General features: G+C 39.5%; 1 protein-coding gene across 2 annotated transcripts in view; it reads right to left on the bottom strand.

The window, feature by feature from the left end:
- Nucleotides 1–25057, bottom strand: part of TXK (TXK tyrosine kinase) — a 62930-nt gene that overhangs the window by 19551 nt on the left and 18322 nt on the right. The window contains exons 2-8 of one of the 2 annotated variants that reach the window (XM_045985830.1): nucleotides 24751–24805; nucleotides 23598–23700; nucleotides 22583–22788; nucleotides 19720–19785; nucleotides 13629–13683; nucleotides 6861–6940; nucleotides 5583–5710 (exon numbers count right to left, since the gene is read on the bottom strand). In XM_045985830.1, the coding sequence (XP_045841786.1) occupies nucleotides 5583–5710; nucleotides 6861–6940; nucleotides 13629–13683; nucleotides 19720–19785; nucleotides 22583–22788; nucleotides 23598–23700; nucleotides 24751–24805 (693 nt within the window). Of the gene's footprint in view, nucleotides 1–5582; nucleotides 5711–6860; nucleotides 6941–13628; nucleotides 13684–19719; nucleotides 19786–22582; nucleotides 22789–23597; nucleotides 23701–24750; nucleotides 24925–25057 lie in introns of those variants that run through there. The other variant, XM_045985841.1, reaches the window with a different exon arrangement.

Here is a 25057-nt window from a genome sequence, read left to right as displayed (position 1 = left end):
TCAGCTTAGAGGATGGATTGAGATGAAGTCAACATTGAAGGCAAGACCGGTTAAGAGGCCATATGGTTGTCCAAGTGAGCAACGATTAGAGCAGCGCTGGGAGACAAAGAGAAGCAGGAACCTGTATGAGACATACTTCGGATATGAAATTCATTGCACTTGATAATTAAATGAAAGTTCTAGAACAAATAGTACTAAAATTTGTATGGAATCACAAAAGACTCTGAGTAACCAAAGCAGTCTTGAGAGAGAAAAACAAAGCTAGAAGTATCACACTCCCTGATTCCAAACTATACTACAAAGCTATAATAATTGAAACAGTATGATACTGGCACAAAAACAGACACATGGAACAATGGAACAGAAAGAAAGCCCAGAAATAAACCCAAGCTTATATGGTCAGTTAATCTTTGACAAAGAAGACAAATACATACAATGGTTAAAAGATCCCCATTGAAGGTCTCTTTAATAAGTAGTGCTGGGAAAACTGGACAATTATATGCAAAAGAATGAAAGTAGACCACTTTTTTATACTATACACACACATACACACAAACACACACACTCAAAATGGATTAAAGACTTAAGTGTAAGACCAGAAAATACCAAACATTCAGAAAACCATAGGTAATAAGCTCTTGGACATCAGTCTAAGCAATATTTTTTTCATCTGTCTCTGTAGGCAAAGTCAACAAAAGCAAAAATAGACAAATAGGACTACATCAAACTAAAAAGCTTTTGCACAGTGAAGGAAACCATCAACAAAACAAAATGGCAACCTACTTGAATGGCAGAAGGTATTTGCAAATATTATGACTGAAAAGAAGTAATATCCAAAATACATAAAGAATTCAAACAACTCAATATCAAAAAAAAAAAAAAAAAGACCAAACAATCCAATGTAAAAAATGGACAGAGGACCCAAGTAGATATTTCCCCCAAAAGACATAGAGATGGTCATCAGATACATGAAAAGCTACTCAGCATCACTCATCATCAGGGAAATGCCAAATCAAATACACAATGAGGTATCACCTCACACCTGTTGGAATGGCTAGTACCAAACAGACAGAAATAACAAGTGTTGGCTAAGTAAAGAGATGCAAAGCAAAGAGAATCCTCACGCACTGTTGGGGGGAATGCAAAACAGTGTGGCCACCATGGAAAACAGTGTGGAGGGGCCTCACAAAACTAAAAATAAAACTACCATACCATCCAGCAATTCCACTTCTGGGTATTTCTCCAAAGAAATAAAAAAAAACATTAATTTGAAGAGACATACGCACCCTTATGTTCACTGCAGCATTATTTAAACAGAAAAAAATACAGCAGCAACCTTAGTGTCTGCTGATAGATGAACAGATAAAGAATATATGGCTGGAATAATGAAATAGCCCTCAGCCATAAGAAAGAATAAAATCTTACCATTTACAACAACATGGATGGACCTAGAAGGTATTAGACTAAGTGAAAAAATCAGAGAGAAAAAGACAAATACTGTATGAATTCACTTCTATGTGAAATCTAAAAAAAAAAAACAAAGCAAGAAAACAAAACAAAAAAGAAACATACTCATAGAAACAGAACAATCTGGTGGTTGCTAAAGTGAGAGGTTGGGGGTGGTAGGATGGGCAAAATAAGGAAAGATTAAAAGATAAATTTTTTGTAGGGGATATAATGTATAGCATAGGGAATATAGTTAATAATATGTGATAACTTTGTATTGTGACAGATGGTGGCTAGATTTATTGTGGTGATCACTTTGTAATGTATATAAATGTTGAATCACTATGTTATATACCTGAATATACTATTGCGTGGTAAATACACTCCAATAAAAGAAAGTTTTCTAATAACTGAAGAGAAGGAGGAGGAGAAGGCAGGGGAAGGGAAAGAGGAAAAAAGAGAGGGAGAGGAAGGATGGGGGAAGGGAGGGGAGGGAGAGGAGACAGGGGAAGGGGAGGAGGAAAGAAGTTATCCATTAAGGATAATGAGATCATGTCTTGTGACTCCTGTTTCCAGCCCCTGTAACTGGCAGGATGATGACACTATTATCTGAAATAGACAACAGGAAGAGTAGGTTTGGAGCGAAAGCAGTGGTTAAGATGAAGCATTCCATACCATCACTGATTCAGGGCCTGTAGGATTGCAAGTGCCTGGGACTATCAGGCAGAAGAATTCTGCAAAGAGAAAAGTCTAGGGTGAGAAGACAAATGATCAGGGACAGATCCCTGCAGAATACCAATGTTTAAGGGAAGAGTAGAGGTAAGAACCATTGGGAAGAACTTTAAGGAATGATCTGAGTTCGAGAACGAGAAAAGGCAGTGTCAAAACGTCTGGAAAGCAGGAAGTTTCAAGGGGTGACAGAGGACTTGAAAAATATAAGAACAGAAAGCATCACCCTATAGGTCAATATGGGGTCACTGGTAAAATGTTGGGCAATGGAGGCAAGGAGGCAGAAGCCAGACTACAGACATTTGAAAAGCAAGTGGAAAATGACCAAACGGACTCAATGGATGTGGACACAGTCTTCTAAAAGTGTGACTTGGAAAACCAATATCTAAAAGAAGAAAGGACCAAGGGAGGGCTTTGTTTTTTGGCTTTTCTTAAGGATGTTTACAGGGTTAAGGGAGAAAGTAAGAAGAAATGGATGAGATACAGGAGAGAAAGGAAGAGTGGATGGTTGGTGGTGCCAGAAGAAGAGGAGAGAAGGGAACAGGAGCATAGGTTCAGTCTTGCTACCACTGGAAGGAGTGAGATGAGGATGACATCTTGGCAGCCAGAAGACAAAATTGAGGAAATTCATGACAGGTGGCTTCAGTTTTCTTAATGAAGTGGACTGCTAGAGGTTTGTTGATAGGGCAATGGTTAATACTGGAAAAGGGGTCTTGAGAAGAATGGTAAAAGTTTGAAGAGAGAACAGGAGAGGATACTTATCAGTGAAGACCTAGTTGAGGTTAGAGCCCTTGTTGAGTTGGGACTCTACAACACGTGATCCCAATAAAGAACATAACAAGGAATTTCTTTAAGACCCTAACACTTCCTTCTAATTTTCAAATTTCTTATTTGCTAAACATTTTACTCTGTGATTTACTACCAGTGGTTTAATGATAGTCTCTCTCTCTGACAGAAAGAAGTCACTCTCTTGGCACTGTCCTTAATTCTGGGAAAGAGATGGATTGTCATGACTAAATTGACCAGAAGACAGAAAGTCAACAAGATAGTCATGGGCTCCAATTCACAGTCTCCTCTGAAACTGGACCCTCCAAAGCACCTCCAGCGATATCATCTGTGTCTTTCTGGAAGCTACCGCAGTCATTGAGAGCAGACTCTGGAGCCAGTGGGTTCAAGGGTTCTAATGGTCTCAAGGATTCTTTGAGTTCAAATCTCAACACAAACGCTTACTAACTATGTAATCGTGAGTACCACTCATGCCTCAGTTTCTTCATCTGTAAGATGGAGCTACCAACAGCACCTACTTCACAGAATCATTCTGAAGATGAAATAAATAAATACACATAAAAGTGCTCAGAATAGGGTCAGGCGCAAAGTAAGTCTTCAATAAACATCGCTATTTCTGGATGCCATTCCCTTCCCCTTATCATCCTTCTTTCTTATTTTCTTCTATCTTCTGTACTTTCTTTTCTTCCTAATAAACAGTGGCTATAGTTGGAAGTTTTTCTCTTTTTTTTTTTTGTTGTTTTGTTTAAATCATTTTTTCTTTTTCTTTTAAGATTTTATTTATTTATTTGACAGAGAGAGAGCACAAGCAGGGGGAGCGGCAGAGGGAAAGGGAGCAGGGAGTCCCACATCAGACTGGATCCCAGGATCCTAGGATCATGACTTGAGCCAAAGGCAGACCCTTAAAGAACCGAGCCACCCAAGCGCCCCTGATCCAGTTTTGTTCTTTTTAAAAGTGATCTTTGGGGCACCTGGGTGACTCAGTGGGTTAAAGGCTCAGCCTTTGGCTCAGATCATGATCTCAGGGTCCTGGGATCGAGCCCAACATCGGGCTCTCTGCTTGGCAGGAAGCCTGCTTCTCCCTCCCTCTCTCTCTCTCTCTCTCTCTCTGCCTGCCTCTCTGCCTATTTGTGATCGCTCTCTCTGTCAAATAAATAAATAAATAGATCTTTTTTTTTAAAAAGTGATCCTTTATGCATTATAAGAATAATTCGTGTACATGGTAACAAAAATATCAAACCCTAAAGCAATCTCATAAGGCAGAAAATTGAAGCTTCCCTTACCGCCCCCCACGTCATTTCCCAGAGGTAAAGATAAATTTGTAGTCCGTTATAGTCTTTTTAGTTTAAAAATTATTAACTAAACTTTAACAGAATTTTTCTATGCACACATTTGTGTGTATTTTTGTTTACAAAAGTGGGACTCTATTCTTATATACTGCTTTGCACTTTTTTCTCTTTACTAAACAACTTATCACTATCATCTCTTCATGTCAGCACATCCTGATCTTAGTACTTTTTTAACCACACCAGCATAAGCACTCTGTTTCTTAAACTTTTTCTTTGAAGGGAAGGAAAAGAGGACTGTGAAGAAAAAACTCAGAACTGATCTCCTGATTCTAAGGGTTTCTATCGCTACACACAAATATGTCCTCCCTGGTCCCACTCAGACGCACGGCTACTTCCGCTCTAAGCAAATTCCCAGAGACTGTCTGGCATATCCATGTGGACTCATCCCAAAATGGGTAAAAACTTCCCTGGATTTACTCTTGATATTTAGAACTAGTGTAATGGAAAAATGGCCCTTTTTCAAAAGGATTTTTTTTTTTTTTTTGTCAACACAACTTCTCTTGAGAGAAATCTTAAAAAGTACTGTATGGCAACAAGTCAAAATAATATGAAAAGTTACAGTGGGTTCCAAATTCTATAATATTGAGATAAGACGATTCCCCCTATGTGTTGTTCAAAGTGATCCGGGACAGGTTGGGGAGGGCTGAAGGCCAGAGCTGTGATTATAATTATGGTGGAACTTTCTGGAATCTGTTATCTTTCCACAGATAAATTTGCAAAATTAACAACTGCTGCAAACAACACCTGGTGAAGGGGGTTAAATGCTGTCTCTGCTTTATTTAAGTCAAATTTTAACTGTGAAAAGCTGTGTCCTATACAACTTTTTTCATTCTCCAAAACAGGAAGGAACAGAGAATGAGATACGTAAGGGTTATTTTCTATACGATTGAAGTAAAGAGTAAATTTATGGGGCCAAAGAGAGAAGGAAGCATGATTATCGAGGGCACTTGAAATTCCATTACACTTAGCCCTATGGAAATTTCCAGAACAAATGCATCGGGATTACATTGCCTTTTGCTTTTCTGCCAACTATCATTTTTCTAACCTGGCAGACATGAGAAAGAAAAAAAAATCAACCTACCTCTTGGCCCCTGACTAGAAAAACAAAGAAGCATCAATGAGGAGAATTGCTCAGAACATAGGTTGTGTTTCAAGCACTTACAGATCTCTGCAGGGGTATTTGCTCCTGTTAAAGTGTCCCAGACCAAAGACGCATTGCCTGCCTGGGGGGCCAGGCTCCCTGACTCTCCCCGCCTGAAGCTCCTGACTTACCTGCCGCATTGTGCTGGTGATACCAGATCAAGTCAGGGATTGATTGAAACAGGTGTCTTTCAGCCACGTACCACTGTCCTGAGTCATTCTTTTTAATCTGGTAATGTTTGATGGTAGCCTCCATATTCCTACAGTCAATAGAACGTGAATTAGTAAACAAACAAAAGACCACTTTGGAACTAAGTCAGTTCGTGAAGCAACAGGACTCCACCTCTGAAACATTTATCCCAGGGACACTACACGCTGCAGAGTGGGTTAGATTCAGCTACTACCTCGTCACCACTGGCTAAATTCCTGAGCCATCTTACTGGGTCCTTAGATTTGAACATAACTCCAGCCAAAGTTGTTGAATGCACAACTCCAGTGTCCAAAACAGAAAAGCCCATTAGGGACACTTATAAGTATTTGTTGAATATCCGTGTCAGCTCAGTGAATGAATAATTTCACTGTGAGAGATGTAAGGAGAAATGAAACAAAGAAAGGAGGAAAACTGAGAGTATGGGGGACGCCTGGGTGCTCAGTTGGTTAAGCAGCTGCCTTCAGCTCAGGTCATGATCCCAGCGTCCTGGGATCGAGTCCCACATCGGGCTCCTTGCTCGGTGGGGAGCCTGCTTCTCCCTCCGTCTCTGCCTGCCACTCTGCCTGTGCTCACTCTCTCTGACAAATAAATTTTTAAAAAATCTTTAAAAAAAAAAGTTAAAAAAAAACAAAACAAACAAACCGAGAGTATGTGGATGAGCGGGTTTGCTATGAGCTACAGGGACTCTAGGCAGCCCTGAGAGACTGTGGAACATGTCTGAGAGTTGTCCCACAAAAATCCAAAGGAGCTGAAAGGCTAATCTTCCATTCCTCCTTGATGGAGGGTTGTTCCTAGGATGCTAATTCCAGGCACCACCAGTCTACCCTTGGGGACCACGAGTTCCCACAGCCAGAGAACACCCTCCAGTAGGAAGGTAGGAGAAGCTTTCTCCATGCAGGAGAACACTCTATGGGTAAACCCCAAGGTAAACCAAGGGATTGGAGGAGAGCCCCGCCACTACCTGCTACCACTAAGCCAACTTCCTCATGGTTGAGGAAAGGAGGTGGGACAAGTCCCGTTAACTTATCAATGTCACACACAGAGCTTGTTAGGAAAGGAACGCGTATCAATCAGTTGTACTAACTTCCAGGCCAACAATCTTCTGTGCTGTGATACCTCCTTCTCCATATGACAAATGTCTCCATAAGACTGTCCCAAGGATTGCTACCTCTAAAGTGACCAAAATCACAGTTGCTTACCTTCTAGCTTTTATAAACACAGAAATTGTGTAGGATCCCAAATGTCTTGAATCTCTGACGATAAATGCACCTTCTTTTGACTGCAAAACAATTCATTGTACAAATTTAGTCCTTCTTAGGAAGAAAGACAAACCTCCATCTCAGGAATAAAAACCAAACCCTACTGACTTCCTACAAACGGAAGAGAATGTTTTCACAAATATATGCAATCTTATCTCCCTTATATGTTAAGAAGTCCTACCTACAAAAATATTTAATTGGGACAGGAATTTATAAGGTATGAGTATTTTTAAAACCTTTTTCCAGGTTTTTTTAAGAAAAATTCTGCATTTGATAACCTTGTATCCCATTTCATTATTTCCGTTATATTGATCAAGGTAATAAACACACATTGTTGATGGACAGGAAGCACAGTAAGACAGACCTGCAGCTTGTATTGTGGAAGAAAAGAAACAACACAGCAGATGGGGTGAGGGAAGGAGTGAGAAATACATCTGGAAAAGCAGGGAGGAGGAAAAATGACCATGACAGGGATGGAGAGAGAATAAGCTTTGGGGGCATCAGGAGAGAAGAGCAGAGGAGGGATTTTACTTGCCTCCAGAAGATGGGAGAAACAAGAAGAAAATCAGCAGGAGAGAATAATATTACAAGCTTGATGCTCAATTATGAACTGGAGTCCCACGACATCCTCTGGGAAACCCCAGTAAAGCTGTAAATGGTTTTCAAATGACATTGAATGTTGGACTGTTTGGTTTGTGTTGTTTGTTTGACAGTGTAAAAAAAAAAAAAATTTCCATCTTTACTGAACATGTTTACCCTTGTGGAGAAGGAAATATCTCAGAAGTTTGCCAAATGTGTGAAAGTCTACACTTTCGAAGTGCCAACAACTTGCCTGAGAACTGCCCAAGGCCAACACTGCGGTGTGACCCTCAAAGTGGGTGCGACACATTGAGCACAGTCTTTCCTTCCTTCTAGATGCTTACCAAGGAACAAGCCTCACTTTCTGGTCAAACTTTAAAACTAAAAAAATCTCTCATAACCTTTTAAAACAATAAAAATCTAGCTTTTATTGAATTCCTGCCATGTCCAAGGATTGTGTTACACACCACAGAGGACAGAAGATATAAAAGATGAAGATGTAAAAAACCGAGTTGTAGGTGCAGTAGATACGCAGGGAGTATATATACACAAACACATAGACACCATGCATTCAATCAAGTTGTCTAGGTAGTGACCTCCTCCTCTTCAAGGTGGAGAGAGTGCAAACAACAGGCATGACCACAAAACAATAAAAATAGAAGTTAATAACAAGCCCCAAAGGAGAAAGCTACTACTGCATTACATTTTTAAGTTCTCTTTTATATAACTCAAGGAGACACAAGTAAAAATGAAAACATCTAGAAAATAATAAAGACCTGTCACATATCAGAAACTGCTAAATAGTTCAAACAGTGCAGTCTTATGACTTATAACAGTAAACAAAGGAAGCACAAAATAAATGTATCTACCTCAAGATGTTGGGACAAGAACCAAGTCAAGTAGAAGAATGAGATTAATGAAGACAAAAGCAGAAAATAATCAATTATAAAAACAAAAATATAACAGAAATAGTCATTAAATTCAAAATCTGGTTATAGATGGAAAAACAATGAAATAGGTAAGTTGCTAACTAATCTAACTAGTAAATAATAGGGAAAATATATTTTAAAAAAATAAGCCACCAAGATCCAGGAAAAATGAAAGAATCATCTTGACTCTACACAATACATTTGAAAGCTTGAATGAAATGAGTGATTAACTAGCAAAACATAAAATTTATCAAAATTGATTCCAGAAGATCTGGAAATATTAATGGACCTACTGAATGGGAAAATGGATAAGATTTTAAAAGAGCTACAACATTAAAAACACTATGGAGGGATGCCTGGGTGGCTCAGTGGGTTGGGCCTCCACTTTCGGCTCAGGTTATGGTCTCGGGGTCCTGGGATCGAGTCCCACATGGGGCTCTTTGCTCAGTGGGGGGCCCGCTTTCCCCGCTCTCTGCCCGTCTCTCCGCCTACTTGTGGGCTCTCTCTCTGTCAAATAAATAAATAAAAATCTTAAAAAAAAAACACTATGGAGACATATTTTGATGTTGCATGATTCCAGAGCATGTGAAAAGAAGAAAAACTAAATTTGTATACAAAATGGGTTGAATATCAATACCAACAACACAGTCAAGATTGTGTACAAAAGGGAAAACTACTAACAAGTCTCACTCACGTCCACTCAAAAATCCTAATTAAATATTAACAAACTGAATCCAGTAGCACAGTAGAATAGCATACTATGACCAAGAGGGATTACATGTAGGAGTGAAAAAGTAATCAATATTAGGGATTTTATTAATATAATTAATAGATCTGAGGAGAAAAATCTCATGAACATCGTCATAGATATTGGAAGGGCATTTGATAAATTTCAACTTCTAGAATCGGTTTTCTTTAAGTTCTCAGTAAAATCATAATATATATGTACTTCCTTAACACAATAGCCCATATTTGCATTCGTTCCAAGTCCAGAATTATGCTTTCTGTGGGAATCACTCCAACTGAAATCAGGAAAAAGAAATGTCCACTGTCAGCACTGGGATTTAACATTCTGAGATGCCAGCTAATGCAATTAAATGAGAGGTAAAAACAAAAACAAAACCCCACCAAGAAATACTGTATTAAATTGTAAAAGGTAGAAATCATCACTGTTTGCTATTGATAAGGTTCTACTTGAAACTCAGGAGAATCAAATAAAAAACTACTACCAAAAAATGTTTAATTCACCAAAGTCTTCTGTTACAAAATTAATTCACAGAACTCAGAGCTTTCATAAGTTAAAAAAAAAACCATATATATATATAATATTATATATATATTATTATATATTATATATATATTGTTATATAATGCCTATAATTTGTCCTGGACAAATTATAGGACAAATGCTATATATATTTTAAAATGTGCATTTCCTTGATATATATATATATATTATTATATAATACCTATAATTTGTCCTGGACAAATTATAGGACAAATGCTATATATATTTTAAAATGTGCATTTCCTTGATAAGCAGTTCAGTTGAGTGACTTTTCATGTGTGTGCTAGCTAGTTGGGCTTCCTCACATGACTGCTAATGTGAGGACAATGCTAAAGTAAGTATTAAGAAACTCAAACTAGCAATATATATGTTTTAAATGCCTCGTGACCAAGTAGGATTTAATTCAGGTACTTTCAAAAAAATAGAAAATATACAAATTACACAAATATTTTAAGATATATAGGGAAAATATGTATATTTTTAAAAATATTCACACACATAACACACACATATACACACACACACATACACACTTTGAGCATATTAGGACCTAAATATGAAAAGTAAATCTTTAAACCATTTAAGAGAAAATATAAATTCCCTTTGAGACATCAGGAGAGAGAAGAATTTATTATGCTAAAAAAGAGAGAGATCGTAGAAATTGAGAAATTTGACACTAACTTATTTTAAAATTTAAAATAAGAAAAGAGATTTACAAAAATGAACTTTTGGGACTTCATCAAGATCAAAAGCTTCTGCACAGCTAAGGAAACAGTCAACAAAACAAAAAGGCAACCCACGGAATGGGAGAAGATATTTGCAAATGACAGTACAGACAAAAGGTTGATATCCAGGATCTATAAAGAACTTCTCAAACTCAACACACACAAGACAGATAATCATATCAAAAATGGGCAGAAGATATGAACAGACACTTCTCCAACGAAGACATACAAATGGCTATCAGACACATGAAAAAATGTCCATCATCACTAGCCATCAGGGAGATTCAAATTAAAACCACATTGAGATACCACCTGACACCAGTTAGAATGGCCAAAATTAGCAAGACAGGAAACAACGTGTGTTGGAGAGGATGTGGAGAAAGGGGAACCCTCTTACACTGTTGGTGGGAATGCAAGTTAGTGCAGCCACTTTGGAGAACAGTGTGGAGATTCCTGAAGAAATTAAGAATAGAGCTTCCCTATGACCCTGCAATTGCACTGCTGGGTATTTACCCCAAAGATACAGATGTAGTGAAAAGAAGGGCCATCTGTACCCCAATGTTTATTGCAGCAATGGCTACGGTCGCCAAACTGTGGAAAGAACCAAGATGCCCTTCAACGGATGAATGGATAAGGAAGATGTGGTACATATACACGATGGAGTATTATGCCTCCATCAGAAAGGATGAATACCCAACTTTTGTAGCAACATGGACGGGACTGGAAGAGATTATGCTGAGCGAAATAAGTCAAGCAGAGAGAGTCAAGTATCATATGGTCTCACTTATTTGTGGAGCATAACAAAGAACATGGAGGACATGGGGAGATGGAGAGGAGAGGGAGTTGAGGGAAACTGGAAGGGGAGATGAACCATGAGAGACTATGGACTCTGAAAAACAACCAGAGGGTTTTGAAGGGGCGGGAGGTGGGGGGGTGGGAGGTTGAGGAACCAGGTGGTGGGTAATAGGGAGGGCATGTACTGCATGGAGCACTGGGCATGATGCCAAAACAATGAACACTGTTATGCTGTAAATAAACAAATAAAAAAAAAGAAAAGAGCTTTAAAAAAAATTTTAGGGCCAAGAATCAAAAGAACATAGTGGTAACATAAAACTGACGAAAGATTCAGAATATACTTTTAAAATACATATTGATCGGGGCGCCTGGGTGGCTCAGTGGGTTAAAGCCTCTGCCTTCAGCTTGGGTCATGATCCCAGGGTCCTGGTATCGAGCCCCACATCGGGCTCTCTGCTCAGCAGGGAACCTGCTTCCCTTCCTCTCTTTCTCTGTCTGCCTCTCTGCTTACTTGTGATCTCTGTCAAATAAATAAATAAATGCATCTTTAAAAAAATAAATAAATAAAAATAAAATACATATTGATCAGTTACAAAAGCAAACTATCGAAAAATGAGCAAAGGATATTAGCAGTCATGTGAGGAAGCCCAACTAGCTAGCACACACATGAAAAGTCACTGAACTGAACTGCTTATCAAGGAAATGCACATTTTAAAATATATATATCATTTTCCAATAAATCAAAGTATGAGGCTACCAACTGTTGTCAAGAACGTAGGGGACCAGTTTTCGGATTCCTTGTAAGAACATAAATTAGTACAAGTACTTTGAGTCATAACTTCAAAATATCTAGTAATGCTAAGTCTGCACATAGTTTCTGGCCAGATCATTTCTGGGTATAACCAAAAGAAACCCTTGCCCTTTTGTACAAGGTAATACGTACACAGAAGTTCTTGGCAGCCTTGTTCATAATACTAAGAAGTTAGACGCAAGGTGAATGATTAGCAATACATTTTGGTATACTCATATAATGAAATGCCGCCGTTAAAGGAATGGGTTTGCTCTTCATGTATCCATGGGAGTAAAATTGAAATACAACGTTTCATTAAAAATCAACATACACATGATCTCCCTTATGTCAAGCGTTAAAACACACAACACTGTAGGTTATTAATGCACCCATACATGATAAGAATGTAAGCAATTGGACACAAATGGGCGCAGACCCTTCTATTGTGATCGCTTCTGGAGAATGGGCGGGGACAGAACAGAGGAGCTAAGGGATAGGTTTCAATTCCATCTGCTAGGTTTTATTTTGTTTATGAATGTTCTGGCCAAATGTTGCTATTTGTGCTGTCTGGGTTATGGGTATGGGGGGGGGGTGTTACATAATTCCCTGTTTCCTAAGGAGGTCAGCTCCTGGCTCTGTTCTTGCTTCCTGAAGAGTCTCTCTTGCCTACTTGTCATAACATCGTTGTCCGTTCTAGTTCTACTAATATCACTTTACAGAAGGCCACCTGCTGTCACCATGCCAGGTGGGTACCACATTTGCTGGCGTGTCCCATTTCCTCCTAGCCAGTGAAGCCACACTTGGCCTTCAACCTCCATTCCCACCCCCTGCCTGCCAGCTGAGACCGAGTCTGTGTCCCTCAAACTCTGTCTAACCCCCCGCTACTCACTGGACCTCCCCTGGGTCTTGAACCATTACTGGCATTGACTTTTCGTTACAGAACTGATTCTTTCTCACTCATATTTCTAGATTTCCTCAACATCCGACAGCAGGGCAAAGTGACACACATACCTCTTACCTAGTTTCTAGGTTTGACTCGACATTTACCCACAGTTCGTATTTACCGTCCGTTGGAAACTGTATGCAGTTTTGTTTTGCTTTGACCTAAAAGAGCAGTTTTGATCTGAGTTTGATGTTTTGGCTACCCCGCTCTTCCTTTTTGTTCCCGAAGAACAAAGAAAGAGCCGCCATCGGTATTTTTCTGTACCTGTATTTTTAAGAAGCCTTAGCTATGCTCATGAAGACAGAATATATATTTTATTGTCTGTGATGCAGAAGTCTATGGGCAGTTCCCATACAGACTGTCCTGCAGAATGCGCTTTGGAGTGAATGAGGAGTTTTAGTACGTGGAGTTGAAATCATTTCAGGAAAAATACATTGCTCACGTTACAATGAAAGTCAAGGAAAAACACGAGCTGATACAAATACATCTGGTTTACACGTCTCGGAAAATGCGCAGTAGAGATAACGTTGTAATAAATATTTTAGAACTGTAAAGAACAGGAAGTAATACAACTTTTTAGTTTGGTCAGATCTTTACAATGTAGCTCTCTCAGAAATTTTGAAAATATCCACAAGTTATTCATGAAAACACTGAATTACCTCTTGTCTCAAAATACGTTCTGCTTGATTTCTGGTAATGTTTTTATGGTACCACCTGTAAAAGCAATAAAAACAATTTTAAAATTTTATATTTCATTTTTTCCAGGAAAAAACTCTGCTTCATTTCCTTTATTTTTAAGAACTTTACTACAGAATTGATTTTAGAAGGCTGAGCGTTTTTTATTTCTGATAAATGACAATATTACTATTATATGCCATTCATTTAGTATAATAATTTTATTAATTGTAAGTCAATATCTAGCTTATTCTATCATATCTCAATTCAACTTTCTGACAGATATTTAGCATATGATTTGGAGTGATTTAATCTCCTGAAAATTTTCATGAAGGGTATGTGGTTAAGAAGTCATCAGCTTCAATAGACATTTACCGAACTTTAGTAGACAAACTAACAAATCCCCATTTCTTTGCTCTTAGGAACTTCCTATCTGCATGATTTTAGATGTTCCATGTTACCTTTCCAAAATTAAAACTTATTTGGACCCATTTGGCTCCCCCAAGTATATTAACTTATAGTTAAAATTAGGGGTTCAATAACATAAGTGGAACAACTAATACCTGCTTGCTCCAAACACCCTCTTATCCTTCTGCTCATTCTTTCTTCATGCTAAGCTTCAGCCATCTTGGAATCCTTTCCTTCCTCAAATTCACCAAGCCCCTTTCTGCCTCCTATCTTGCTGTTTCCTCTGTATGAAACGTATCATGAAATGACTTTAGAATATCAGAACCATGCAGAGTAAACATAATTAAATGAGTATAATTGAAACCCATAGTCTGGCAGGACAAGACTTTGTCAGTAAGCAAATGTTGTACAGGAAAGAGAGAGGAAATGGGTAGAACAAAGGAGAGAGAAAACAAATGGAAAAGCTTTCATTTCAAAATAAGATTTTAAAAAAGGAGTTAATGTAATAAATGTTATTTCTGTGGACAGTGGAAGGAAGGATGCATATATAACCATACATTGTCACAGTGGGTAGGCAAAACGGTGGCTACATGAAACTCCTCTACCTGACTTTGAGGACGGAATCTATTATATCTTGTGGACTAACCTACAATCGTAAAAAGCTGCCACTAAATTAGAATGGTGAGGTATTAAAAATACTAATGGCCTCAATTGAAAATAAACTTTTAAAAAGATAAAGCATAGAAAAGAGAGGATGATTACAGGTGATTCTAGATGAAATAATTGGACTACTTATCACTAGTGGGAATGGGAGTTAATTGTGATGTTGGACTGTGAATATCGTTCAGTCCTTTTAATGAATATTCATATTGAGGGAGGGACTTTCAGAATGAGTCTGAGAGTTCCAGTTGTAGAAAGAAAAAATTATTTCAAAATAAGTGAGACAGGGCGCCTGGGTGGCTCAGCTGGTTAAGTGTTGGGCTTTGGCTCAGGTCATGATCTCAGGGTCCTGGGATCGAGTCCTACATGGGACTCTTTCCTCAGTGGGAGTCTGCTTCTCCCTCTCCCTCAGCTCCTCCCCTCACTCAGGCAAGCGTGCGTGTGCCCATGCTCCTGCTCTCTCAAATAAATAAAATCTTTTTTAAAAAACTTCACATAAATTGTTTATGTTTTTCACCTGCAATCGCATTAATGTTAAATTTGTTGCTTTGTATTACTTATTATAGTGATAAATAATATAAGCAAATATATTAATTTTGCTTAAATATAAGTTAAAAATCCATCCATATGTGAATGTCATAGAATGACTTCAAAGTAGTAAGAGAAGAACCAGAGTCAAGTATATGATGAATTTAATATCCTTTAAAATCATGCAGAATTTCAACAGGCAGAAGAAAGAGTAGATGGATAGGATATAGGAGAGGTGGGGTCATGGTGTTTCAGAATTTCGTCTGGTTAAATCAGATAGTGAAAGAAGACTTTTGTGGGTTGTTGTGCTTTTTTCAATACGTAAGGTTGCAACTCTTGTACCTAGACAACACTGATTATAAAACTCATACTGAATGATGTGGACAGGGGGTTTGGAGTGGGGATCTACAGGCGTATGAAAACCATCCAGCATGTCCAACTGTTGCCAAGTACAAACATCTTGTATACGTGTAAGCCTGGGGTCTTCCTGTCTCAGTCTTCGAGTCAACAGGTAACAGCATTGTGGTCTTGAGTTTTCAGCCTAGAAAACCTCTTAGAACTAAGAAGGTAAATCTGCTTCTCCTAGTCATTTCTACCCCTGAGAAGATGAAGCTTTCAGTATAGAGATAATGCAATAAATGAGACTCATATTTCCGTAAATTTCAGCATAAGCAATATGCTTGATATTTAAACTATCTATTATTGGGGCACCTGGGTGGCTCAGTCGCTTAAGCATCTGCCTTCAGCTCAGGTCATGATCTCGGGCTCCTGGGTTGGAGACGCACAGAGGACTCCCTGTTCATAGGGAGTATGCTACTCCCCCTCCTCCCGCCCCTCCCCCCACTTGTGCTCCCTCTCTATCTCTCTCCTCACTCGTCTCTCAAATAAATAAATAAAATCTTTTAAAAAATAAAATAAAGTATTACTTTAAGAGAATCTGACATAATTTTTTTGCCTCTGATTTTTAAATGCATAAATAATTTCAAACTTACAATTTGAATTTAAAGGAATTTGACTTTTTAAATATTTGTATGGTTACAAGAATTTGGCTTACCACATACATGTTTGATTTATTAGATTTCCAGGATCATATATAGACTTAGAAAGGGCTATTGAAATTGTAAATTTGTCCCTGTCAGGCATGTAAAACACTTAAACAGAAAATTGAATTCATTCAAGTTTATTAAGGCAAGTGAAATGTTTCAGGAAATTTAATTAACTGAGCTTATAAGTAGGACTGATTGTTTAAGGACACGGATTGCTGAGTTTGAATTAAGGTGACTGTTCCTAATTTTTTAGATTTATAAACAGTATATCAAGATTTGAAGGCTTACCAAAAACCAGGTTTTCAATTGTTATCTTGATCATTTGGTTATTAATTTAACCAAAGTATCCATAAATATTTCAAAGTATAAAGGATCCCCTGAGATGTCAAAATCCCACTAACAGCACTCCTTCCCCCAACCCCTCCCGACTGCCTCCTACTTCCTTTAGACCTCAAGTCACTTCCTCAGAGGGTTTGCCCCATCCCAACGTCCTCAGCTTTTAGCTTTCCCCATTGATTTCTCCCACTGTCCCCTACTGTTCCTCCATGACACCACAATTTCAAATTTCAAATTTTGTTTGTGAATTTGAGGTTAATATTTAATGTCTATTTCCCCATGAAGCTGTAAGTTCCACAAACACAGGGAGTGCTTCTGTGTGTTACATGTTGTATCTCCAGGGGCCAGAACAGCTAACACCCGGCACGTCGTAAGTGGACAATAAATGAAGATTGAAAAGATGGAGTGAGTCAGGGGCTGAGGTAACTAGGAAATGTGGCACCTCTGTAATAGCAGGCAAACTGGAAATGCCCTTCTGTTAACTTCACAGTTCTAGAACATATCAGATATTTATTATGTCTTACACAAGATGGGTATCACAGTTCCCAGTTTTCATATCGTTGAGAGGTTTATAGATATTCGGGAATCTTGCCCAGAGCCCAAGCTCTAGCCAGTGTGATGTCGGGATTTGAACCCAGATTTCTCTCATTTCTAAGCCCATCCTACAGTTTTCAACCTGGGGCCATAATTTCTATACAGTCATTAGAACGGGGCACATAGTAAGTGGTGGATATATTTATATATTTTAGTGACTTATACTGATAATTATTATATCTATATTTTAATAAACCCCTTTAAAAAGAAACAGAAATAAAAGTTAATCTTCTCACAATTAGATAATTAAAGAAGATTATCTTTAAAGACACATACCTCAAAGCCAAGAAAATGAGAAGATTATTCTAAGTTCAGGGTAGTTTAATTCAAATTACCCAATATTTACAATATGAACAAGCTGTTAAGGGTCAACTCCAACCCTCGTCTAGACTAAGGAAGCAGCCAACAATTTAATTAATAATGAAAGGAAGAAAAGTCACACTGTTGGTTGGTGAACATCCATTCACTCACTACAGGGCACTGTGTTACGTACTTTCACACCTATCTCCTTTAATCTCCTGGAAAGTCTGACCTGGGTTTACGTTATGGAAAAAAAGTCTTATTTTTCTCAGAAGGAGATTTTTCACACAGAATTTCCCCTGACCTGACCTTCAAAGAGACCTATTGGGCAGCTCCAGCTGGAGGCAATGGCGAACCCTCCAGGGGGTATGTACATGGCAGTGAGGGAACATAGTTGTGAAACTGTTGTGTTAGGACGATGTAGTCAGTCACATGGGGTCTTTGTCTTACTGAGTAGAGGCCAGACTTTCAGGACAGGACTAAGTGACTCAGGTCAAGAGAGGGGGCATGACAAGCTGAGTGAAGGACGGAGAAGACAGAAGTGACCTGTGATGGTACTAAGTGGAGAGAGAACAGAAGTAGCTCATAGAGAAGCCTGGTAAAGTCATGCGGATGTGTCATGTGTCCTATAGTCATCCCTTCGTCCCCTCCAATAGAGTCTACATTATTCACCAGTGCTTTTAAAAATTGATTTGTTGTAGAGCGAGAAAGAGCAAGGGGGTGTGTGTGTGCATGCGAGTGGGAGGAGGGGCAGAGGGAGAGAATCCCCAGGCGGACTCCCAGGTGGGGCTCCACCCCACAGCCCATTAGATCAGGACTTGAGCCAAAACCAAAAGTCAGACACTCAAGTGGGTGAGCCATCCAGGTGCCCCCCCCCCATTAATTTATTTGACAGAGAGAGATCACAAGTAGGCAGAGAGGCAGGCGGCGGTGGGGGTTGGAGGGGGGGGGAAGCAGGCTCCGGGCTGAGCAGAGAGCCCTATGTAGTAGGGCTCCATCCCAGTATGCTGGGATCATGACCTGAGCCAAAGGCAGAGGCTTAACCCACTGAGCCACCCAGGCACACCCCACCTCTCCACCCCCGCCAATACTTTTAGAATCGGATTTGTTTTAGGGAGAGAGATGCTGAGTCTGGCCTCCAGGTGGGCTAAATTAGTAGCAAGACAGACAACTAGGGACTGGGAAGGAGGGGTTGGTTCTCACTCAATTTATATTTGCTGCCTGGTTCTCTGAGAAGCACCTGTCTTCACGCTTCAACCCACATCACCTCCCTCCACAAGGGCCACAGGGCTGGAAGCATATGCTAATTGCAAAGCAAGTATCTAAACTAGGGGAGAGCAGTCAAGGGCTAAAACTTAAGCAAACCTGAATTTGTAAAAGACCAGGACTACTCCCAGCTCTGTCACTCTGTGCTTGTAAATTACTACTCTCACAACCTGAGTTTCCTATCTGCAGAATGGGGGACTAGAAAAGATTGCTAAGATCTCTACCTTCCAAATCTATATATTGTATAAAATATGGGGTTCTTTTTTTTTTAAGACTTTATTTATTTATTTGAAGGAGAGACAGTAAGAGAGAGTGTGAAAGGGGAGAAGGTCAGAGGGAGAAGCAGACTCCCCGTGGAGCTGGGATCCCCATGCAGGACTCGATCCTGGGACTCGGGGATCATGACCTGAGCCAAAGGCAGTCACTTAACCAACTGAGCCACCCAAATGCCCCCAAAATAGGTTTCTAAATAGAACCCTAGTGAACACACCAAAAATTCCCCCCAACGTACGGCATTAGCCTACTTCTCATCTTCAGCTATTTCTAAAATGTATCAAAACATGAGCCAAAATAGAGTCGCGTGTCTCTGCGTTAGGTTCAATTTACCACTCATTAAAAAACTAAGGTTATTTTTGGAATAGTTATTTTTCCATTTAGGACGTAGACTAAAACAAGACCAAGATGCGTGTTTGGTTTCCATGCAGTCACTGTTAAACCTCCAAAAAGCAGTCATACAAAACAAAACAAAAAGAAGTTTAAGAAAACGAAGTTTCTGAATCAACCATTATAAGGATCAAAGATCTCTCAAACTAAAGCAGCCAAATGTGTTACTTTCTTTTCCTTTTGTAGATCAAAACCAGCTTGTATACTCGTAAGCCTCCCAAATGTACCTGATTTTCATAGATCGACCCAAGGGCATATTTTGGAGGAGACTTACTCATATATTTCCAGATTGCTTCGTTTGTTTTCAGTCACATAGTTGCTTGGGATTAAGCCTTCGTTCCTACAACAAAAGACAAAGCAAAAATCAAAATGCTTGGCATATCTGTGGCATCATCGTGACAGCAATCCTTTTAAAATCTCAAGGGCAGGGGCACCTGGGTGGCTCAGTGGGTTAAACCTCTGCCTTTCGCCCAGGTCATGATCTCAGGGTCCTGGGATCTAAGCCCTACATCAGGCTCTCTGCTATGCAGAGAGCCTGCTTCCCCCTCTCTCTCTGGCTACCTCTCTGCCTACTTGTGATTTCCCTCTGTGTCAAATAAATAAATAAAGTCTTTAAAAAATGGGTTAAAATCTCAAGGACATGGGGGAAATCAAACTCGTCTTACTGGTTAAATTGCTGAAAGAAAAAAAAAAGGACTTTTCACTTCCATATTCAGCCAAAATCCTTGTATGATAAATACTAAGATTCTGACTTACAATGGAAGTAATTTAAGATGTTTTGGAACACTCAGATTTTCCAAAGACGAGATTTCTCGTTGCGGCATTGACGAGATCATTGGGATATCACAGTGATTAGATGACAAACACAGCAACAGCAAAGATATCAACTTAATTTTTTTAATTGCTGCAAAATAGGTAGAATAGACATGCTAGGTTAGCCATGTCCTTATTATAACATTGTCGCTCAGAAACACATGAACCTGTGTCCTTGTGCACCGGAAAAATTACTTCTCTAAGACGTATCAAACAGGGAAGTCCCTGGGTCACCAAATATATGCATCTCCCCTTAGATACAGCAACTTGCTATTGAAGGAAAATATACCAATTTACAGGTATCAGCAGGGTAGGGGTTTTTCTTTTTCTGTACCTTCACCAATGAAATATGAAATTAAAAATCACAAAAAGATCTCCATGACATTATTGGGAAATCCAAGCAAGTTGCAGAACAGTGCATTAAACCTGATAAGAATTAGGTGAACTAAATCTGCAAACAAGAATGTATATTTTAGTATGTACATGGAAGTGCAGTGAAATTTTTCTGGAAGGTTCTCACTAAGTGAATAATGGTGCTTGGGTCTGGAGGCATTGTTTATCATGGTGGCATATTTAAAAAAGTGATATTCACTTATTAACTTTGAAATGAAAAATTAATTTGTCTTTTTTTAAAGTCTGAGTCATGCCGATGCCAACCCACAAGAGGACTAATTACATGGTCCTGAGCCTACTCATACCTCTTTCCCACTGGAAAGTGTCCATCACATGTTTAAGTCAAAACTAAAAACTGGCAAGAGGGCTAAACCATCAGGAAAATATAATTAAAGAAAGAGGTATGTAATCTAGCTACTTCTAATACTTAGATACTTATCATCTCCAAATCATCACGAAGAATAGAAATCGAATGCCAGCATTCTCTCCCAGGCAGCCCAGATCCCCCTCAGAGCATCTACCTCAGACTCTAGCCTGGTATTAACAACCTGTTGCCCTCGACACAGTGATGTCTGTTTGCATCCCAAGGTCTTTTCTTCATACCAATTTATTTCGGCAAGTATTGCAATTTTACTTCCAAAACTCGTCATTGCAGAAATGGGAAAATGAGCGAGATACTGTTTCTGTTCCTCTCTTAGAGCTTAACAGAAAAAAAGAAGTCAAATACTCAAAGAAAGTGTAAATCAGGAAAAAAGCCTATATGGTAGAAATCATTATTCCCGTATTTTACAAATAAAGAAACAAAAACGCATTAACAATAGAATGACCATACAATACAGTGATTCCACTTCTGCTATTTATCTCAAAAAAATGAAAACAGTAATTCAAAAAGATGTGTGTACCTCTCGTGCTCATTGCAACATTGTTTGTAAAGCAACATTGTTTGTAATCGTCAAGATATGGAAACAACGCAAGTGTCCATTGATGGATGGATGGATGACACAAAGACATATATATATATATATATAAACAACAGAAAATTAGTCATAAGACAGGAGAAAGTCTTGCTTTTTGCAACAACATGGTCGATCTCAAGGGCATTATGCTAAGTGGAATAAATCAGACGAGAAAGGCAAATACGGTACGATCTCAATTATATATGGAATCTAAAAAATTTTTTAATTAAAAAAAAAAACAAGCTCAGAGATACAGAACACAGTTTGGTGGTTGCCAGAGGCAGGGAGTAGAGAGTGGATGAAATAGGTAAAGGGGGTCAATAGGTACAAAGCTTCAATTATAAAATAAAGACGTCCTGGGATGTAATGTACCACATAGCGATTCTAGTCAATCATACTATATTGCATATTTGAGAATTGCTAAGGGAGTCAATCGTAAAAGTTTTCATCGCAAGAAAAAAAATTTTGGTGACTATTTGGAGTGATGGATATTAACGACACATATTGTGGTGATCATTTATATATATATATATGGGCACACACATATATGTATATATGTGTGTGTATATATATATCAAATTATTACATTGTACACCTGCAACCAATATAATGTCATATGTCAATTATATCTCAATAAAGGAAGGAAGGGAGGGAGGGAAGAGGGGTGGGAAGGAGGGAGGGAGGGAAGGAAACTCAGGGTAAGTGACTGGCCAAAGGACATACAGTAGTAAGTGACGGCATGGGGACAGGCATGGGGACATGAAGCCAGGTGTTTGCAGTTCTGTGACTCTGCCTGAAATCGCAGGGTTGTCATGCTCTCTCATACAGATAGAACGTGTGGGGACAGGTTCTGCTCATGCAGAAGGAAGAATTCTAAACCAGAAGAGAAAGAGCCACAACGCAGATTTTCTGCTTCAGAAGTCTTCAGATGATAAACGAGGAGGAATTCGACGAGGACCGTGGCACGGTTCTTACCCTAAACGGTCTCTAGCCTTCCACCAGTGAGGGTTATACTTCTCCAGTATGAGGTATTCCTCTGATCTCTTCAATGCTAAATCACACGGCTCTCTGGGCAGGAAATCGTACAGTGCCTTTACTTGGATCTTCTCTTCGGTAACCTCAGACGGTGGGAGGGGAGGCAGCGGCTTACGTTTCGATGGTTGCCCGTGGCCTCTGTTGGACTGTAAAAACCAAGGAGTGATTTGTTGTATTATTGTTTTAGTCATCTGCACTAAAAAAGAATAAAGATAGAATATATTTCCCTGCTGCCCCAATTCTCCCCTCTGGCTTCACCAAAGCAAAAACCAGAGTGGGATAAATATAGGAAATGACCATAAAACAATCTTTGAATCCAGCAACGCACTCATCATTTTGTAAGCTGTCAAGATCACAGATTCTCTTGCCAGCATCGCAGTAGATGTTTCTCCTTTCTTTTTTAAAATAGTTCTATGCTCAACACGGGGCTTGAACTCATGACCGTGAGATCAAGAGTGGCATGCTCCACGGACTGAGCCAACCATGTGCCCCTGCATGTTTTTTTAAGCCACATTCTTCAAATTTGATTTCCACCCCAATAGTTTCACTTTGTTTTATGGTTTTTCTCTCTTGAAAAAATGACAAACAGCCCTTCCCTTTCACACGCTATGAGCCGTGTTTGGGCTTATCACACTTCTTAAGAACACTGTTTCCTCCAACAGTGAACTGAAAATTACTCCTGCTTTCAAAAATGGCAGAATACATTTTTCCCCATTCCCTGTCTGGTTTCAAGTTCTGCCGAAACATAGCAGAGTAGGCTCATTTAACTGGCCTTTTTTTTTTTTCTTTTGCTCTCTTCTAAGGAATTCATTCACTGGGTGTTTATGAAGCCCTCGTCAGGTACCGAGCGTGGCATGAGATTCTGCGTGTGGCAACAAACAGTACCTTGAGGAGCTTAATCCCTAAAAACACATGCTTGCTCTGTTCATTCCCCCTTCTTCAGGAGGATACTCACTTGCTTCTTGCTTGGCAATTCCCTGAACCATGGCCTGCGACGCTGTGTGTATTTTTCTGGAAATTCTTCATCTTTGCTCATGCTTATTTGTGTTCTGACTTGTCTGAGATTGAAAAACAACCATGTTACCAACAATGACCTGAGTTCGGGTTATCCACGCATTCACCAGATACTCATGAAACGAGGAGGAAGCTCCAGGTCTCTTTCCAACTCCCTTCTTACTCAGAAGACTTCCCACAGGCAAGTTACCACCTCCCAGAACTGCATTTTCCTTACCGAAGAGCTAGAGGTGCTAAGAACATAGGGAGTTTTTATGGAATAAAATTGAAGAAACATATGTCCCACTCCCAAACCAGAGCTGGTAAAGCCTCAATTCCCAAATCTGTCAGATAGAGATTAGAAAGGCCGTAGGTGTTTTTGAGAGTTACTTGAGCTAATAAATGCAAATCTTTTTTTTTTTAAGATTTTATTTATTTATTTGACAGAGAGAGAGATCACAAGTAGGCAGAGAAGCAGGCAGAGAGAGAGGAGGAAGCAGGCTCCCTGCAGAGCAGAGAGCCCGATGCGGGGCTCGATCCCAGGACTCTGAGATCATGACCTGAGCCGAAGGCAGTGGCTTAATCCACTGAGCCACCCAGGCGCCCCTAAATGCAAATCTTTTAGCACAGTCTGACATAGAGGATACTCCCACTAAATGCTAGCCGTTCCTATTTTCACGGTACCTCGCATTTATTCTGTACAACCGTGTGCTGGGCATCAAAGTGCAAGAGACTCTGATGATTGGGGGCGGGAGGTATTCAAATAAATAAGACAGGATTCTTGCACTTAAAGGGTAAAAATTATTGAGCGGAACACAGAAAGCAAAGAGCATACACAAAATAAATATCAAATACAGAACCAAGCCACATGCTATGGGAATGCCGCGGAAGGAGCAATTAATGTCCAAGGGATCCACCCAGGACAGATGGTAGAAGACCTGAAATTTGACTTATGCCTTTAGATCGCCGGCCACTCAGCAGGGAGGAAGTGGGAGAAGGGTTTCCGGGACAAAGGGAACAGCAGATACAAAGAGACACAGAAACGCAAAACGCAATAGATGATAAAGAAGCCAAATGAAGGAATTCCAAGGAGTTGCCCTCAGAAGTAGACTCACCGCTTCTGCAAGGAACAGCAGCAACAGCAACAGAAAATCGACTGGATGGTATTATCTGAAAAGCAGATCATTGTGGGAGAGCTGTAAGTCCATGATATTGGCTAGATGAGGTCAGTGGTCCTAGTCCAAAGGAGGAAATTTCCCAAGGGAAATTCCCAAGGAGCGACGGGAGTGATGAAACATACTAGTTCTTGACTCTGCCCTCCTTTACTGGTGGCAGGTGAGAAACTATCTCAAAAGCAAAAAGAAGTTACTGGCACCCTGGCCAGTGTGGTTTCCCTTCTCAGGCTCTTCTCCCCAGGTCTGG

The sequence above is a fragment of the Meles meles genome, chromosome 2 (genome assembly GCF_922984935.1).
Source record: "Meles meles chromosome 2, mMelMel3.1 paternal haplotype, whole genome shotgun sequence".
In the NCBI taxonomy this organism is placed as follows: domain Eukaryota; kingdom Metazoa; phylum Chordata; class Mammalia; order Carnivora; family Mustelidae; genus Meles; species Meles meles.
This window is presented reverse-complemented; position numbering and strand designations above follow the sequence as displayed.